We start from the raw sequence: 19,260 nt of genomic DNA on the forward strand, positions 1-19,260 counted from the left end.
CTCCAATAAGATCCGGGTGATGGGTTGAATTGACAAGGAATAGGGCTAGGTTACAATGGTAATAAAAAAGAGCCTTGCTTACAAAGTGTGGTACGTCTATATAAAATTTATATGCGATAGTTTATCTCCTAAATGGAATCTCACTACGGCATAATGGACATGTGTTGTTACCCGATGAGCGAAACCATTTGTAAAGACATGCACCATGAAACTTATTTTTACAAGTGGGACATGTCTTTGAAGGCAGTTTCCTATCCACGGCATGTAGTATAGAATAACATATGGCACATTCTTCGAAGCCAGAAAATTGTAAGTGGACATTTTTAGTAAACAACTCCAAAGAATCCAAAACGGATCCATTCATGCCTGTAATTACATGTTGTGTAGACATTATCCACTGTTTCCATTTTTGTTCACTTATACCAACTCTAGAGACACCATTAACTTGAATATTTGTTAACGGGTAGTTCTTTGGTAGTTTAAAGGAGATTTCCAACTTTTGCTCATCAATTAAATAGCTTGCCTTCACTTCATTAGTAATATTGTTTAATTTAATAGTCAACGCATCATCACTAGACGTTAGGCGGTCCATCTTAGAATTGATATCGTCGAATTCATTTTTGATCAAAATTGGTGAGATGAACTGTGAGACGAACTTTTCAATATCATTTTGTAATGACCTATCTTTTATATTTAACCACCAAATACTCGTCAAAGAACCAACATTATTAAATAATTGGTAAAGTGTATGACCCAACAGTTTTTTACATTCTTCAAATATGTCCTCTTTATAAGGAGAGAAATTATTTCCGACGATGTCATACCGTGAGATCTCATTAGTGTCAACCTGTTTCCAAAAGTCATTATCTCGTAAATCTATTTGATCCGTAATAAAATCAAACATTTTATTGATTAAACCGGCTTCCTTTAATTGTTCAATAAATAATTGTCTCATATTATAAGACGTATCTTTGAAATACATCAGTATCAAATGCCAATACCACAGGTATTTGATAAATGAGTTTTTATCCTCATATTCAAGGTATTCCTTTGGCACCCCATTAGCAACTTTTCGTAACAATTCTTGAGGTAGTTTAAATTTGGAGTTTACACTATTATTAGATGCACTACCATCTTCATCTGAACCAGCTTGTTTTTGAACCTTCAGCTCGTACTCAATTATAATATCCTGTTGCGTTCTCACGACCAAAGAACTCAAAAAAGTTGTTAATAGCCTTGATTGATTAATATTGCGACCGATGTCCTTGTCATTTAATACAGCGTCGAATATTCTTTTGTATTGCGGTTCTAAATTTTTAAGTTCCATTGAAGAAATGGCCTTGTACAATTTCTGGTAGAATAATGTAGACACTTGATTGTTTCTTTCTTGATTGAAGTTTAAAAAAATCATTTCAATTAAATTCTCATGAATTTCATCGCTATATTCTGAGATTTCTTTACCATTTTTGGAAACACCAAGCGACAATGTTTCATATAAATTCAAACAGGAAGAGCGGAGTTCTAGTAAAAATGAAGTATCGTCGAGTTGACACATCGATAGAGAATCTGCCAACAACCTTTCTGAGAGTTCAAAAGCTGTTAAGCCCAAATCTCTGACACCTTCAAACCTCATCAGTTTGGTAAAAAATTCCAGTAGTAACAATCTAGCAATGCTAAAACTAGGCTCATAGGCAAGATCACTATCTAACCATTTCAGTATTGAACGGAATATCATGTTCAATCTCTGTGGCGCTATAGGAACAAACTGTTTATCTGCCTCTGGGATATCCAGCAGAATATTCAAAAGAACTAATGATTTGAATTCACGATCGACAAGTTCCACTTCTCTAATCCCAATCAATTGAGACGCCAGTAATGTTCTTAATTTGGTCATCTCATCTTTAGAGTTGGATCTGTTAAACACCAAAAGTAATATAGCACATAGCAGGTAATCTTTATCAGTAGATTTGTGATTCTTCACAGTTTTAGTTACATGACTTTCAACCAATGCTAATAGCCCATTTAATGTGGCAGATGAGACCGTATCAATGCCGTTCAATAAAACCTTATATAATACTCTTGAATAATAAAAAAAGTAAACATAATTACCTTCAGCAATATCAACAGTAAATAAAGCATCGCCACCATAGGCAGGATGGATGATGCTTTCAACAATATCGGAAAAATTGAAATCAACCTTGCCATGTTTAAAAAATGTATACCCAAAATCATAGTAAAGATCATTCGGTTCCTCCGAAAGACAGTTATAGTCAGTGACTAGCTCGGAAACTACCGTTATAAATGCAACAATACAGCTATTGATGTGGTCTGGCAGAGCTTCGAGCAATGAATCTAAGAATAGAGCATACCTAATCAGTTTTTGCATACTTGTTAAATTAATGGGCTTATCGTCTGTAACGAGTAAATGCGTGTTAGTACCTAAGCTGCTCACCAAGGATGACCTGTGATCAATCGTTGGCATATACCTGGCAAAAACTCTGATTGCATCGGTGGGGAAAAAAATTGGAGAAGTATCGTCGCAGTTATTAACTAGCTCCACAGCGTGCTTGACATACTTTTCTTTTGTTGAAGGGCTAAAATAAACCTGAGCATGTTGTAGAATAATTTGAGCCAACTTATCTGCAATCTTAGGATTCTCTCTAGCCGACTGTAACGACAACTTAAATAGTTCTTCATCAGTGTCTTCTGAAACCTCATACAATACGCAGGAAAGGAAGTCGGTATTTAGTAACAACGTTGAAAAAAAAGTTTTATCTAATTTAGATAAAACTGCACAAAACCGTTCAATCTGGTCATTGGCAACTGCGCTTTGGTAAAGTGTGACGATAGTTTTTTGATTTAAAATTTTATTTTTACCTTTAAATAACTCGCCACTGTCGTCAAACTTATAATTTTTAAAATAATCTTCGATGTACAAATCTAACTCGAAAGAATCTGATTTCAATAATTGTTGATAAACGTCATTGTCCAACTCATTCATTGTGTCTAAAATTGATGCTTTTGGTACGCTAAAAGAAAATGCAACGATAAAGAAATTTTCTAACGAAGAAATTGCATCGTCATTCATCTTGAAAAAGGTGGAATTCGAATAATGTGTTATGATACCAGCAAAGTTTTGATACGTTGATTCTTGAACCAATGTTGGAACTTTGTATATAAGTTTCCCTATCTTCTCATTCAGAAAAATCATTTTGGAATCTAAAAAGTAATTGAGAGCTTCATATACACCATTGTATCTGTTGAAAACATTTGAGGGATCTGTTTCGACCAATTGCACAAAAAAATCGAACAAGGAATTAATCGCGGATTCGTTATTGGGGGCAGTTACCAATAGAGCAAAAAGATTCCTTTCGAAACATACCTTCCTTTTCCTTGTGTCATCATCTGAAGTGAAGTAATCTTCAATCTCTCTTTCCCACTTATCGGGTGGAAGGACACCACCAAGAGTGTGATTCAATTTCGTGAATTCGGTTAAAGATCTCCCGCTGGAAAGAGTGTTTAAAATTTCAGCTTCCACTATTCCTTTCACTTTTTCTTCTGAAGAATCCTCAGCAAACTTCAAGAAATTCGTCCAAAACTCATTGAGAACCTCAGCACTATTCCTTCCAGAAAAGGCCTTTTCATTCAGTTTTTGTATTGATTTTTGCCAAATTGGAAGCCATTCAAGATCATAATCAAGAAAACCGTGCCTATTGGTTGAGCTGTACAACGCAAACATGCCCTTGAAAAACCCTGGTGATGGTGAAGTACAGGAAATGGACAAAAATCCGATTAGTTTTTCTTTAGAAGATTTATCATATGCCCATATTTTCCCGTCTCTATAGTCATCTAGAGTGGCTAAAAGGTTTAATATTGGTGGGAAAACAGGACTTGCTTTTAGAATATTCTTTGACGTGACATGTGCCAGCGATTTCAGTAATTTCTTCACTGCTAACTTCATTATATCTTTGTGAGAAGGCATGTAACCACTTGTATAAAGAACATTAATCAATTGAAGAACGGTTTCGTAGGTATTTGTATTTTGGCCACTTTTTAAGTTCAGTAATTTCCAGATTGACTCATCAGAAAGAATTTCGTTGATACAAGATTTACATTCAGAGATGTCTTTGTTATGAACAAAAAGTTTAATCAGAAGCAATACCGCACTTGCTATAACTCTGTGGTACCTAAATTCAGATTCTTCTTTACTGGAGTAACGTTCATTGGAAATGGTATCTTCATTTTCGTTTACAACAATCTCCTTTACTAAATCCAATAGCTGTTCTTCAAAAACAGACCATAAAGCATTGATTTTTGCTGGATCTTTGTTGAAACATTCCGCTAATTCATTGAAACAAGGCTTGGCCACACTATGATCGAGTTCGCACGTACCGAGAAGTATCAAAGGTATGAAATCCTTCAAAAATTTTGATATTTTTTTCTTAAGACTTTTGACAAGCATTATAGTAATTTGATGAGACTGCAGTCTGATAACCTTGTAATCACTAATTACCAGTTTGGCATATATTTGCGACCAACAAAGAAGGAAAATGTCATTGAAAAAGTACTCATTCTGGTCAAAGTCGGTTATCAAATTGGAAAGATCCATTAAGGCCTTCTCTTTTGTAGTTTCATCTCTTTTCAAAAGGGATTTGAAAATAAGTTTCAATTCGTTCGAGTACAAAGAGTTCAAAAAGCTTGGATCCGGTGAGCCATCAAAGTAGTTTAAGGATATTCTAACACCATTATGGCCGAGCCCTAAATCTGTGTTATACTGCTGAAATGTGTTAATTCCACCAAATGACATTAAGAACCAATTATTGCCTTCAACTTTTTAACGGTTTAGCAGACTTGACCTATTGGAAAACACTTCTTCAAAATAGTACATGTTGAAAGAAGCCATGTCAAGTTACAACATTTGAATTTTTCTTATGACGTTTTTTCCGCTTCATCGGTATTTTTCAATTTTCCCTGCTGTGGTCCCAATTTGGGTTGACTTGAATGGTACGCAATTAACAAATATAAAAAGCAAGTGTTTAACTAGGTCAGCGGGTATGAGGCACTTAAAATTTAAAGAACATAGTGAAACTTGTTACTGTTTAGCTAAAAAATTGAACAAAATAGCATTAGTCATACCAATAAACAAAAAAATGGACGAGTCCGGAATCGAACCGGAGACCTCTCCCATGCTAAGGGAGCGCGCTACCGACTACGCCACACGCCCGTTTTTGTTATTATTTGTTTCATCTCAAGATGGGATACCTCAGCATTACTAGATTTACCAACCTAGACATAAAACATGTATGAAACACGTACGAAACAATAGTTCCAAAACAGACAAGATTGAGTATACTAGACAACCTGCTTGCTTAAGATGAACCAAACCAACCAAACGTATAAATACCTGAACAATTAGTTTAGATCCGAGATTCCGCGCTTCCACCCTTTAGTTAGATTCAGATCTTATATAGATTATATAGGATAAGTAACATTCTGTGAATCACGATAATAATAAGTCTGACAACAAGTTACTCTCCTAAACGACTTTAGGATTGTCAAGACATCCGGTATTACTCGAGCCCGTAATACAACAGTTATGTCCTGGTTAAAACTGGATAACACACGTTGATTGTAACAACTATGTCGCAGATGAAACGCTAGCGATTACTTAAAAGGGTCATCGTCAATTACGTCCGAAACGACCGAAGACACATTGTCTCAAACAGTATTAAACCAACCTATATAAATACTAGCACTCTAGGAAACTACAATCCAAGATGTGATATATAGAAATAGAAGAAAAACAAGTTTAAGTTTAGATCTGAAGTTCCTTTAACACTTGGATAAGCAAGTTCGCTACGTGACATGTTAATGTTGTTTTTCAATTGAATATAAGTGACGGCGGTTTTACTGAATAGATTATCACAAGTGCTCAATTGAACGTTTATGAAACCAATTCTTGTGTTGAAATGAGAATCAACTACCATCTATTGCGTAGTACTCATATCAATGGTATATTATCTTATACGGCTTACGGAGATGACCTAAACCTTGAGAAACAGCTGTTAATTCCGGTGGAAGCCGAAGTCCGAGAATTGACAATTTAATAGGATCAATGAGTAAATCTTATAAAGCAAAATAATAAAGAGTAGTGTTATTGTGCAGAATTATCGATTTCCTTTTTTGAATTCCTATATCCTCGAGGATGGCTTCTAGTGTATCCCGTGTACCTGATAATAGTTTTTATAGAAATGGAATCCACACAATTATCTGAAAATTCACCTATTTCTCACGCTTGTTGCATTTATCAATTATCCTCCTATGTTGCACGAAATAAGAAGATGAAGTACTTAGTATCAATATCACCGGAAGGATTCAAATACCAAGTTCTTAGATGAAATACTGCTATTGGTACTGAATGATAAGCAGAACCTTCTGGGGCCAATCTGCCTACCTGTACTCAGCCGTCTTGTCAGCAACAGTATCCCCAACATAATCTGGCTGTAGTATTAGTCTTAGTCGGTTATTTTAACACATATGTAGCCGGCCGTCACTTTCCATCACCCGTTATTCAACACAACTGCGCAGTCAGACAGGACAGTTTGCATATTATCAAACAAAAGATACTGCTATTACTGAACTGCCTATGATATTATGCACGCTTAACTCTTAGAAAGTTTGACAGGACTGTATGCTTCACTTAAGCTACACCTGGGTCGATAATAAGGTCAGCCATTGTTACTGACTGATCTTCTTTCTTGTCAGATTGCGGCGTTCATCCAGAGACTCCCATAATATCTCGGTCGTACCAGTAAAACACGCTATCGCTATTGTTCCCGTCGTAAGTGCACCTAATATGATACCAATACAATCCTTAGTACTCATCTGCGACACGTCAGTGCCCTTCTGGCTTATTCATCGGTTCTAGTCCTGTCCATTTCGGACAGTTCGTTGCAAACGAGTTCTCAAGATTCGACGATGCCCAACAACTAACCCAGCGGTTGTATACTGTTTCTGGGTCAGTGCGCATCGACCATTATAGTTACCAATATGAATACTTAAATCAAGGCTACCGGATAGTATTTTGAACCTTTTATGAATCAATTACTGACTTCCTATGTATGTAGCTACTTTGTCAGATAGTTTTTATTACAAAGGTTGCTTTTTAGACTTGTCCTTTTACATATAACAGTGGTGATCAGCTTCGTTTGGGATAGTGTACTTTTCTTGCAATGCTGAGCACTGATGCCCATACAACGCTTATTGCCTCTTGACACTACCTCGAATAATTAGGTCATTACATCCATGACAGCAGGTTGTATAACTTGCGAAAGTACAGAAAGACTACAATACGGGTTATTCAAATTCATGCCAGTTGCTTTTTTAGATAAACACTAGTAAATTGTACAAATCAAGAGCAAAAGCGAAGCTTTCATATATCGCTTATAACAGCAGCGCATAAAATACCACGTAGATGGGCATATTTGAAGGTTTTTTGAATTCATAAAAGTGAATCAATAATTCTTCATTTTTTTCACCCTTAACAGTCAAGTTGAACTCTATAAGGAAAAGGGATAGTTCCGGTGCGGCACACCAGAAAAAGGGGATTATGCAAAGTCATGCAACATACACGCGTATATAAGAGAACATAAATGGCATCTAAACGGGAATGCACGCTCAATAATACTCCCCTCTGGTTCTGCTAGGAGATTATAAGACATCGTATATCGCCCTTTTCAATCAAGGCTGAACAAATCAAGTAATAATGCTACACAGACACAGTTCTAAACAAAAGAACTTCGAGAGTATCGCTGGGAAGGTCGTCCACGACCTTGCAGGTTTTCAATTGCTCTCTAAAAACGTTCAAAAATCTGCCATCCAAAGTGGTCATCAAGGATCGACAAATACGGCTGACACTGCATCACAGGGTATGGCTAATAAGTATTCAGTTCCCAAAAAAGGGTTGCCTGCTGATTTGTCTTATCAATTGATTCATAATGAATTGACACTTGATGGTAATCCACACCTGAACCTTGCCAGTTTCGTGAACACCTTTACAACTGATCAGGCAAGGAAATTGATCGACGAGAATTTGACCAAGAATTTGGCTGATAATGATGAATATCCGCAATTAATTGAGCTAACCCAGCGTTGTATTTCTATGCTAGCCCAATTATGGCATGCAAACCCTGATGAAGAACCAATCGGTTGTGCCACCACAGGTTCCAGTGAGGCAATCATGCTGGGGGGGCTCGCCATGAAAAAAAGATGGGAACACAGAATGAAGAATGCTGGTAAAGATGCTTCCAAGCCAAACATTATAATGTCTTCTGCGTGCCAAGTGGCACTGGAGAAATTTACAAGATATTTTGAGGTGGAATGCAGATTAATTCCGGTATCTCACAAAAGCCATCATATGCTTGACCCAGAGTCCCTATGGGACTATGTAGATGAGAACACTATTGGCTGTTTCGTAATTTTAGGGACCACCTATACTGGTCACTTGGAAAATGTAGAGAAAGTTGCTGATGTTTTGTCCCAAATTGAGGCCAAGCATCCCGATTGGAGTAACACTGATATTCCAATTCATGCAGACGGTGCCTCAGGTGGGTTTATTATTCCATTTGGATTTGAAGAAGAGCACATGAAAGCCTATGGTATGGAGCGTTGGGGGTTCAACCATCCACGTGTGGTTAGTATGAACACCAGCGGTCATAAGTTTGGGCTAACCACACCCGGTCTGGGTTGGGTACTATGGAGAGATGAATCCCTTTTGGCTGATGAATTGAGGTTCAAGCTAAAGTACCTTGGCGGCGTAGAGGAAACTTTCGGTTTGAATTTTTCAAGACCCGGATTCCAAGTGGTCCATCAATATTTCAATTTTGTCTCTCTTGGTCATTCAGGATACAGAACGCAATTCCAGAATTCTTTGTTTGTGGCAAGAGCATTTTCTTTCGAACTGCTAAATTCAGCAAAATTGCCTGGATGTTTCGAGATTGTCAGCAGTATCCACGAAAGCATTGAGAATGATTCCGCCCCAAAATCAATTAAAGATTACTGGGAACATCCTCAGGCGTACAAACCGGGCGTACCGCTAGTAGCCTTCAAACTATCCAAAACGTTCCATGAAGAATATCCGGAAGTGCCACAGGCGATTCTATCCTCGTTGCTAAGAGGCAGAGGTTGGATAATACCAAATTATCCATTACCAAAGGCCACAGATGGGTCCGATCAGAAGGAGGTATTAAGAGTGGTTTTCCGATCAGAGATGAAGTTGGATTTAGCACAGTTGTTAATTGTTGACATCGAGAATATTTTGACAAAGTTGATTCATAGTTACGAAAAGGTCTGTCATCATGTAGAACTCGCTTCTGAACAAACTCCAGAGCGCAAGAGTTCGTTTATCTACGAAATGTTGTTGGCATTGGCATCCCCACAAGATGACATCCCAACGCCGGATGAAATTGAAAAGAAAAATAGGCTAAAGGAAACAACGACGAGAAACTATAGAGGTACATGTTGAGCTGAAAATCACCCGAATAATGTATCACCCCCTTTTATGTATGTACTTATGTTGTTTTTTTTTCAGGTAGCAGTGCTATTTAGGTAGGATGCATAAGGGCACAGGCTGTCTTTTTTTCTTTACTGCCTTTTTCTTTCTTTTTCAGGCCTTTAAGGCGTTGGCAAAATAATTAAGGGAAGATGACTAAAGGGACGACGACGAGAAATACGGCTTGGAAAGGGATAGAAGAAGTATGTAGGAGTAGGTATATATAGGATTGAAAAACTGCGACTGTAGACCATCACGGCGCCCTAAAGGAGAGTTTTCTCTTTCCTTTCTTTTCTTTTGCTTTTTATCTCTTGCAAACAGTGACGAAGCTATGTCAAGTAAACCAATTAGTAATAAGAAAGGTGAGTTCAAAAGACAGTCGTCTTCATTCAGAGAAATTATCTCTGCAGATCACCCAATATATAAACCTGCTACGGGAAGATACTGGCTGTACGTGGCGCTACCATGCCCGTGGGCACAAAGAACCTTGATCACCAGGGCCCTGAAAGGGCTTGAACCCATAATCGGGTGCAGTGTAGTGCATTGGCACCTGGATGACAAAGGCTGGCGGTTCCTTGAAGCAGGAGGCGAGAAAACTAATGGAAGGCACTGGTTTGACATTGCAGGTGGCATTAGCTCAGCAAATTTAAATACTAGTACTTCTGTGGCTGATGTAGCCAATAACGCTCATCGACTATTGATCGACGGAACTGATGAACCGCATTACGGGTACAAGAGTCTAAGCGAACTCTATTTTAAAACCAAGCCCGACTATAACGGAAGATTCACCGTCCCTGTCCTTTGGGATTTGCAAACATGCACTATAGTCAACAACGAAAGCAGTGATATCATCAGAATCATGAACTCGCCTGCGTTTGACGAGTTTGTCGGCGAAGAATATCGTCAGATTGGCCTAGTACCTCAGTCTCTAGAGGTGCAGATTACAGAGTTCAACTCTTGGGTGTACGATAAAATCAACAATGGGGTATACAAGGCCGGTTTTGCAGAGTGTGCAGAAGCATACGAGAAAGAGGTTACGAGTGTTTTTCAATATCTTGACAAATTGGAAAATCTTCTGGACAAGAAGTACACAGGTTTGGAAGCGAAGTATGGCAAGAACAACAAGGACAAGATATTGGCTCGCTACTTTGTCATCGGAGACACTCTAACTGAGGCGGATGTGAGACTCTACCCAACGATAGTAAGGTTCGACTTAGTTTATCACCAACACTTCAAGTGCAACCTCGCCACCATCAGAGATGATTATCCCCGTATACACACGTGGCTAAAGAATATATACTGGCAGCACGAAGCGTTTCAGCGCACAACGGACTTTACCCATATAAAACTCGGATATACTCGGTCGCAGCCACGGGTCAACCCAATCGGGATCACCCCACTGGGGCCCAAGCCTGATATCCGACCTCTATAAAATTTTTTCTTCCATTAGGACGCATAGACTGCGTCATAAAAATATACTGCGGAAAAACAATAAAGAGCAAACCAGTACCAACTTGAAAAGGAGAGAAGTACACTTGTAAGGGGGATGGGGGCTAAGAAGTCATTCACTTTCTTTTCCCTTTGCAATCCGGACCCGAGACCCCTCCTCTCCCCGCACGATTTCTTCCTTTCATATCTTCTTTTTATTGCTATTCCGTTGAGACAACCACAGTATGACTAAATGGTGCTGGACATCTCCATGGCTGTGACTTGTGTTTATTTTTAAAGTGGCAACGGCACTGCGGTCCGGAAACGGTTCCTTCTTGATAATTCTAGAACGGGGGCCATAGTCTTGATAATAGAATAATAAGCGCATTTTTGCTAGCGCCGCCACGGCGCCCATTTCCCAATAGGGAGGCGCAGTTTATCGGAGGAGCTCCACTCCTTCCTATTTGGGTAAGCCCCTTTCTGTTTTCGGCCAGCGGTTGCTGCAGGCTGCGCCGGAGAACACAGTGATAAGGGATGTAACTTTCGATGAGAGAATTGGCAAGTGGAAGGAAACTGTGGCTAGGAGCTGTTTTCAACCATATAAAAGGGAGAAATTGTTGCTCCCAATGTGATAGTTTCTTGGGATGTCTTGAATTGGATGTATAGCTCCACTAAAACCATACAATATCATCAAAAAAAGACTCTAATAATAAAAAATGAAGTTATCTCAAGTTGTCGTTTCCGCTGTCGCCTTCACCGGTTTAGTAAGTGCTGCTAACAGCTCTAACACCTCAAGCACAAATGCCGCCCAACCAATTGCCGGTTTGAACAACGGTAAAGTTGCTGGTGCCGCTGGTGTTGCTCTAGCTGGTGCATTGGCCTTTTTGATTTAAATTTAGACTTTATTTGGAATTCATTGAAAGAGAAGGAGGATAGTCAATAGGGGGTGAAAAGACCAATGCAGAATTGCCTACGTAACGCTTTCCAATTTTCTTTTTATTGGAGATATGTGTCATTAGTCACATTTTTCCGATGATTTCTCTCGGTGTGCAATATAGTAATAAAATTTCACCTCGTCGGGTGAATAATGAATAAAACGAAAATCCAAAAAAAAAAAGTACTTTCTTTCAAGTTTATATATATAACAATATAGTATTATATTAATTTTAATCGAAAAATTTTTTCTCCTGAAGAACTTAAAAAGAGGCGGCTATTGAATATTAGAGATGATAAGACACAGTATATGCGGTGGAGGAAAGCGAAAAATTGGGAAATAGTGGTGTTCACTTTTGTATTAACAATTGTTTGAAGCTAGGATGACTGAACCTATTACCCGATTTCATATTATCATTTCTAGTCCCTAGTTGCTCGTTCTTGAACGATTTCCAAATATCGTTATAAAATATGCCGAAGACAGATGGTGAGTCGTTATGCTCATCCATGCCAATACTCAGCCCTTTTAGTGATACATTGGTCTTAGAACTTGGGTATTGGTGTCTGTAGTTCTTGACGAACAGCTGGATGAATTCTTGCTTCTGGGACATATCCAACTCGTGCCATTTCTTAAACGGGAAGCACTCATCTTTACCGAAGCTGTGCGAGGAAGAAGAAAGAGGCGTGTATATTGTGCTTAGAGGTTTGAACCCAATTCTTGTTCTGATGTAGCTTACGAAAACTTTACCTAACATTAACACTTCACACTCGACCTTCTTCGTTTGGCCGCTTATATGGTACTTGGTTGACGACGCGATGCTTCTTTTGTCTTGCTTTCACAATGTTCTTTACCCCACTTTCTCCTATTGTTCTGCTAATTCGTGTCCTTGCTTCCCCGGACAGCACATTCCAACATGACACAAAAAAAGAAATCAAGGAAAAAACATAGCGGGAACTAAAGAATATTTGCCTATCTCACTTAGAATCAGACATGTCAAACTCTGTCAGGGGAATAGAGTTCTCCTCATCGTCAATTACTGGGGTTAAGTCCTTGGCGGTTGTCTCGTTATTGGCTGCCCTGATCCTTATCACCCACAATGTAGCACTTATGATAATTATCATACCAATCCACGACCAGATATTTGGCCAATGCTTGTATAGTGCAACGTCCCAGAAAACTGCATATAGTAGTTGTGTGTACGTCATCAAAGATCCTCTTCCGGCACGTTCCCTTTGGATACCCATAGTTAATAAGAGCTGGAAAATAAAGCCGGACACACCCAGATTACCAAATAGTATCCATTGTTTTTTAGAATGTGGGATCTGAAACTTCATTGAAGGAATAGTGTTAATCCCAATAAAGGACACTATCGCTGTTATCAAAGAAAAATAACTTACACTCATTATAGCATGAGCCCTCTTACCAATATAACGAATAATGATGTAGACGCAACTCATCCCTAAAACACCCCATAATCCAACCAAAGTGGCGATTAGTCTTGACTTTGGGTCCGATGATTCAACTATTTGAGAAGAAGAGTCAGTCAGTTCGGGCGTTCCAAATAAGAATGAAGGTCTTACAATTAACACCACGCCCATCAATGAAATCAGCGAACCTAGCGCTTCCACTTTCGTAAACCTTTCCCTCAGAATAACCCACGACAGAAATATTGTTAAAGATGGCGACAAAAAAGTGATCAAAACAGCATCGCTAATCGTCAAGTACATTAACGAGTAATACATTCCAAACACACCGAAAAATCCGGTACAACCTCTCAATATTAACCATTTGCGTACTTCGGGTTTGCCAAATGGAACATCCGAAATTGTACTCTTATTAATATACATGTATATCAATGTACCGATATATGTTATTACCATTCTAACTAATAAGATTTGCAATGGTTTGATCTGTCTATCATTAGCAATGTCATCCGGATCGTTTTCTAAGACTTTAGTAGACACCACCATGGCTGAGTTGAAGAAATATGATACTGTTAGGAGAACAAGCCCGATATTGGGTTTCAAATAATCTTTACTTATTCTTTGCAGCGTTGTTTCATTGCTATCGATGTCAAAATCCTCGTTCTCCTCGTCTTCATTGTTGTTTGGCCCTTTCGGTGAGGGTGATCTTGTTGTAGGCGGTGGCTGTAAATTTGTATCACTCATTTCTTTCGAAACTAATGGATGTATATCGTCTTCTCTTTCTATGGCTTTCGGTACTGTGTGACCCATTTTCTTATCTCTATCTATTTTCTTCACCACACCATCAAATTAATGCTTACGAAAACTTGAGAAGGAAAAAAGAAATTTAACTAAAATAAGAAAAATTCTAAAGTAGATCAGAGAACATCTCGCCCTCCGTTTCCACTTCTTTGTCCAAGATATTCAAACCATCGTTTGCACCATTCTGCCATCTCTGGAAAGGGCCTTCGCAGCCCTCTCCCTTACCGTTAGCCGGTATCTTTTTACCATATTGAGGTGCATTTCCTAGTTGGGAAAATGCCTCATGACGGTAACTGGGGTCTCTACGTCAAACAGATATATGCTAATCTATTGATGTATCGACAGAGTTGGCAGCTTGCGAGAGGATGAGGCAGTAAAGCAAGCTTCCTGTCTCACATACACATTGCAATATCGTGCCATACTGCGACTGCCTGAGAGAAAACGTAGTGAATGTCTCACACACTCAAAAAGTCTAACATGTAGGAAAAGTACGCATACAGTAATCGTACTTCCTTCTTGCTCTATACAACTGCTATCGTGAGATAAAAACCGTGCGTGGTATATACCATACCGATGATGTCAGACCTTGTTTGCCATTTTCATCTCTAATGTATGTACTATGGCAGGGCATTTCTTGAGGTGCACGTAATTTGCAAGGCGAAAGAAATGTTGAAAAATTTAGAAAAGGTAAGATAAGCTTAACACAAGCGCTTGGTTGAACTGGCCTTTAACAGCGGGGAGAGAGACTGTTGTTGATAGTAGAACACTTTAATATCGTTTTTACTATTTACCATGCCTTTAGAATCTATATGGGCCGATGTACCTGACGAAGAACCAATAAAGAAGCAGAAACCAAGTCACAAGCGGAGTAATAATAATAACAAGAATAATAATACCAGGAGAAGTAGTGATTCCAGTTCAAACAATAAGAAAAAGGACACTATAAACAAAGTGAAAAATAATAAAAGAAACTATGAAAGTAAGACAAAGAATAAAATAAAAGAAACTCCTTCCAGAGAAAAGAATACACCTCATAGCCAGGGCAAAATATCGCCTGTAAGTGAATCATTGGCGATAAATCCTTTCTCCCAGAAGGCAACTGAGGTATCTCCTCCGCCAATTTCACCCAGCAAAATGAAACCTACTAAAACACAATCCAAACTGGATACCCCTTCCAAGATGAAACTATTAAAAAAGAAGATCGAAGAGCAAAGAGAAATATTGCAAAAGACACATCACAAGAACCAACAGCAACAAGTGTTGATGGATTTCTTGAACGATGAGGGGAGCTCCAACTGGGTTGACGATGATGAAGAGGAGCTGATCCTTCAGCGTTTGAAGACCTCTTTGAAAATATGATCCCTTCCATCGCATGAACATTTTCAGGCAAGTTTTACCTAAAAAAAGACATTAGTTTACCATATTATAGTTATTTATAGTTGTTTAGTAAGTACTGAACATACTTCAAGAAAATCACTACACGTTTTTCAATGATTAATAGATCTCTGTTGGAGGCCTAACTGAAATTATTTATTACTTCGCAAGAAAGCAAAATAGAGAAGGCAGGGCTGATTCAATTAGTAGTTTCCTTATTCTTTAGAATATTATATATGTATATATAAATAAATGGTTTTTCATCTTTTTTCGAATAGAAATGTTTTGGATGATGTGTATTGAGCATACGCACTTAATATCAAAGAACAATTATAAAGATGCTATGAACGGATGTTATTTTACCTAACTATGCCTTCTTGGCTTTGATACCTCTAATAGCATTTGGGATGTATAGTAGCGGTGTGACAACAGCTACTGCAAAAATGGCATAAAATGGGTATAGGTATAACGCTGATCTTGGATGTCTCCACCATAGAGGTTTAGTAGACGATTGGAAGATTTTCTGTAGTTGAATAACTTTATTAGCCATTATGTATTGTTGCTTTGCTTTTTTTTTCTTGTTTGTCTAGAACTTTGTATCGAACCTCTATTATTCATGGGATGAATAAATAGGATCATCTTTTATTTCTATCCGCCTTTTCAGACCTGCCCCTACCAGCCCGGATTTCTCGGACGATGCGCGGCGTAGCCAATCAAATACCGTCATTTTTTTTGCTGACACCATACCATATGTATTCGTACATATAATCAAACAACAAAGCAATTGTAAGCGTCAGCAATTCTAGCTGTACTCGGATCGTAGTTATTATATGCGCTTATATTTACATGGTATGAAGAATAAACTAAATAAATAAAAAACAGTTCTCTTTACGAGTAGAAAATCATAAGACCAAAGGAAAAAAAAGGGTCGGATCTTGCTTTCAAATAGCGTCTATAGAAATGTAGGGTATAGGTTGATGCAAAGGCTCTTTAGCGGTGCGTATTTCACACAAATATTTACATGTGAGAGAGAAAAGACGGAAATAATTCAAAAGATTACGTCTCTTCTTTTATATTCTCCTTAAGAAGCTTCATTTTTCTTTCATTTTGTTCCAACTTTATTAGTGAAATCTCTTCATCAAACCAATCTTTTAAAAAACTTGTTAACTCTCTCATACTCTCAAGTCCTTGGAATTTGTAGTCCACATATCGAAGAACTAACTCATCGATGCGATCTTTCACCTCCTTGTCATCAACAGAAGCAGCAGTTGAAGTGTAAACGGGTCTTTTCTCAAAATACTTCATAAATCCCTTGATTTGCCTAATACAGCCTGGAGTAATTAAGCTTGCCCTGTGATTACAATTCCAATCTTTTAAAATCCTACTAAACCGTTCGCTTTCATGCATTCTTGCTGCCAGCTTCAAAGATGTCATATAATACATCATCCACTGTTTGTTGTTGGAAGTAATCAAATTTTTTCTAGCTTGTGAAATTAAGTAACAAGCATATTTGAAATCACGGGTGTGAAAGCAGATTTGCGTAAGTTGTAAATAGTTCTGCACTGATAGATCCTTTTGATGTATTCGCTCAAATTCCTTCAGTTTAAATTCCAGTTCTTTCAAGCGTTCAGTTGACAACTTTTCAAAAGATCTATAATTAGAAATGACATCCCATTTTAACCATAATATATCGACTTTTAATGGGATATAGCAGAACCTGGCTCTTAATATCCTATCAACTACACGTGCCAAACTAGTTAAAGAGTTGCTCAAACATAATGCCAAAACGGAATATAGAAATGAAAATTGGGGGGCAATGCCCTCCTTCAAACTATTTGAAATCACCAATTCTGCTCCATATACATCATTGAGAGAGATTTTTCTCTTAAACTCTTCAAATCTTTCAAAATCGACTGAATTGAACCCGGATAACGAGGAGTCTTCTCCACCATTAATCTTTCTCGTATGAACATGGGCGTTTTCTTGTAAAAAAGTATACACCCATGTGAGACACTTGCTGTATTGATTCCTTTTCAGTGTCACTAGTAGGTCATTTGTAATTTCTTTTGTCAACATTGGATAAACATTTACGGCACATGACCATAACTGTTGGATGAATGCGGGCCGTAAACGCGTTTTACCATCAGTGGTTTTAACCATACTGCGGTAATATTTGAAAAGTCCTTCGAATTGATTAGTATTGATAAAGTACCTAGATATGCACAAGTGAAACGGACCATCTATGTTAATGTCATTGTCACTCTGGATTTTTTCCAAGATTACTTTTAAATTCTGAAAATTGTTAGTAGAGACATATGCTTGAACTACTGACATGTATAGTTCTTTTCGTGTCGGAATATCATTATTAAGTCTGATAATAAATTTATCGATACTTTCCATCATTGTTGAGTCATCAATGCTTTTAGCTCTGTCCCCTTTGTTGGAATAGAGAGAATGACAAAATTCAACCAAATCAAATTGCACACTAGATGTGTATCCTGTACTTAAAATCACGGGATTGGTTAAAAAATCACCCAGCCCATCTGTATTGGGGAAACGTAATAACATTCTGTGCATTAAAGCAAGGGTTTTAAATGAGGGAAGATTCGTCGAGGAGGATTGCTCGTTGCCACATTTCACTTTTAGCCACAGATAAAAGATATGCTTAATATTTGATATATCTAGGTATCTTTCCAGGCATCGGAGAAACTCAAAAAGCTGTTTTTCAGCAATTGGGAATGTATCAGGATTGGTAATTGCTTGCGTGTAAAACTCCACGGCTAATTGAGTATTATTATTTCTTATGAAAGAGTTCAACCCTAATGAAATCATCTGAGGGTTTACTTTGCAATATTTGATATATTCTGAAAACAAAGTTTCACAAGTACCAAAATGATGTAAATTACTCTGTACCACCAACATGATTTCGATAAACTGGCCATATATGTCTCTATCCGTGCGGATTGCTAATAAGGGCATAAATTGTTCATATGTGGTGTATATTCTTCCAATATCGTAGTCCTTTCTTAAAAAATGAAGGGCATTTATTAAGATCAGTAATTGCTTTATTGAAAACAGAACCTTCTGGTTAGCGGATAAGTTAATAATTGTCGCCAAAACATCCGGATCTGCACTTTTAAATTTTTGCTTCCACAATATCTCAAAGTCTATGTCTTTCACTATATTATATTGGTTCTTGAGAATATCTAAGCTGCTTGGGCTTTTGGCAATGCAGTCCATCCAATCGAGTTTGTTTTGAGGTTCGCATGCACTGCTTATTATTGAAGAATCTTTCAATTGTGCTCTAACCCAATCCTCAATATCTTCCTTATGCTTTTTTTTGATCAACTCTGTTGAGTAATATCGTACTTTAAAGAGAACGGTGTGTATTACCTTGTCTGGTTCTCTGTAAAGCAATCTCTTTATACCACAGGAGGATATAAATCTCCGTTGTAACATTAAGTTCTCGTAAGCAATTGTTTAAATTTAATAGGCAGTAATAAAAAATTTGACGATATCAAAGTTGTGGTGTAATTAATAGAATACATGAAAAGTTATGATCAACATAAAAATGCTCTATACCAGATAGAATTTTAAAAAAAGAAAGGAAACAAAAGGATAAAGAAAGAAAAGACAGACTATAAGCAAGCGATTGGAGTAGGATCTCCAAGTTGCAAATCTAGAGAAACAGTGTACACCTGGTGCAGCACTTATAAATTTTAGACCTTTCTGTGGGGGAGGTTTTCTTA

At 37.8% G+C, this 19,260-nt stretch overlaps 9 protein-coding genes and 1 non-coding gene across 10 annotated transcripts; 4 read left to right on the forward strand and 6 right to left on the reverse strand.

Moving 5' to 3' along the window:
• Positions 1-121: 121 nt before the first annotated feature.
• On the reverse strand, positions 122-4,807 carry RKR1 (ubiquitin-protein ligase RKR1; the record flags this gene model as incomplete). The annotated part of the gene is made up of 1 exon (XM_033912660.1): positions 122-4,807. The coding sequence occupies one exon, from the start codon at positions 4,805-4,807 to the stop codon at positions 122-124; it is 4,686 nt and encodes a 1,561-aa protein (XP_033768551.1).
• Positions 4,808-5,151: 344 nt separating this feature from the next.
• Positions 5,152-5,224, reverse strand: SPAR_Mtrna19A. The gene has a single exon. It is a non-coding gene; the product is annotated as a tRNA-Ala (tRNA).
• Positions 5,225-7,765: 2,541 nt separating this feature from the next.
• Positions 7,766-9,523, forward strand: GAD1 (glutamate decarboxylase GAD1; the record flags this gene model as incomplete). Its single annotated transcript, XM_033912661.1, has 1 exon — positions 7,766-9,523. The coding sequence occupies one exon, from the start codon at positions 7,766-7,768 to the stop codon at positions 9,521-9,523; it is 1,758 nt and encodes a 585-aa protein (XP_033768552.1).
• A 358-nt stretch (positions 9,524-9,881) lies between these two features.
• On the forward strand, positions 9,882-10,982 carry GTO3 (omega-class glutathione transferase; the record flags this gene model as incomplete). Its single annotated transcript, XM_033912662.1, has 1 exon — positions 9,882-10,982. The coding sequence occupies one exon, from the start codon at positions 9,882-9,884 to the stop codon at positions 10,980-10,982; it is 1,101 nt and encodes a 366-aa protein (XP_033768553.1).
• A 712-nt stretch (positions 10,983-11,694) lies between these two features.
• Positions 11,695-11,871, forward strand: HOR7 (Hor7p; the record flags this gene model as incomplete). The annotated part of the gene is made up of 1 exon (XM_033912663.1): positions 11,695-11,871. The coding sequence occupies one exon, from the start codon at positions 11,695-11,697 to the stop codon at positions 11,869-11,871; it is 177 nt and encodes a 58-aa protein (XP_033768554.1).
• A 390-nt stretch (positions 11,872-12,261) lies between these two features.
• On the reverse strand, positions 12,262-12,666 carry MLO1 (Mlo1p; the record flags this gene model as incomplete). Its single annotated transcript, XM_033912664.1, has 1 exon — positions 12,262-12,666. One exon carries the CDS (start codon positions 12,664-12,666, stop codon positions 12,262-12,264), a length of 405 nt encoding a protein of 134 aa, XP_033768555.1.
• Positions 12,667-12,886: 220 nt separating this feature from the next.
• Positions 12,887-14,146, reverse strand: SPAR_M03690 (uncharacterized protein; the record flags this gene model as incomplete). The annotated part of the gene is made up of 1 exon (XM_033912665.1): positions 12,887-14,146. The coding sequence occupies one exon, from the start codon at positions 14,144-14,146 to the stop codon at positions 12,887-12,889; it is 1,260 nt and encodes a 419-aa protein (XP_033768556.1).
• Positions 14,147-14,929: 783 nt separating this feature from the next.
• On the forward strand, positions 14,930-15,496 carry GFD1 (Gfd1p; the record flags this gene model as incomplete). Its single annotated transcript, XM_033912666.1, has 1 exon — positions 14,930-15,496. One exon carries the CDS (start codon positions 14,930-14,932, stop codon positions 15,494-15,496), a length of 567 nt encoding a protein of 188 aa, XP_033768557.1.
• Positions 15,497-15,878: 382 nt separating this feature from the next.
• Positions 15,879-16,061, reverse strand: COX7 (cytochrome c oxidase subunit VII; the record flags this gene model as incomplete). Its single annotated transcript, XM_033912667.1, has 1 exon — positions 15,879-16,061. The coding sequence occupies one exon, from the start codon at positions 16,059-16,061 to the stop codon at positions 15,879-15,881; it is 183 nt and encodes a 60-aa protein (XP_033768558.1).
• Positions 16,062-16,567: 506 nt separating this feature from the next.
• Positions 16,568-18,970, reverse strand: PET111 (Pet111p; the record flags this gene model as incomplete). The annotated part of the gene is made up of 1 exon (XM_033912668.1): positions 16,568-18,970. The coding sequence occupies one exon, from the start codon at positions 18,968-18,970 to the stop codon at positions 16,568-16,570; it is 2,403 nt and encodes an 800-aa protein (XP_033768559.1).
• Between the last annotated feature and the right edge of the window lie 290 nt (positions 18,971-19,260).

Source organism: Saccharomyces paradoxus, chromosome XIII (genome assembly GCF_002079055.1).
Source record: "Saccharomyces paradoxus chromosome XIII, complete sequence".
NCBI lineage: Eukaryota > Fungi > Ascomycota > Saccharomycetes > Saccharomycetales > Saccharomycetaceae > Saccharomyces > Saccharomyces paradoxus.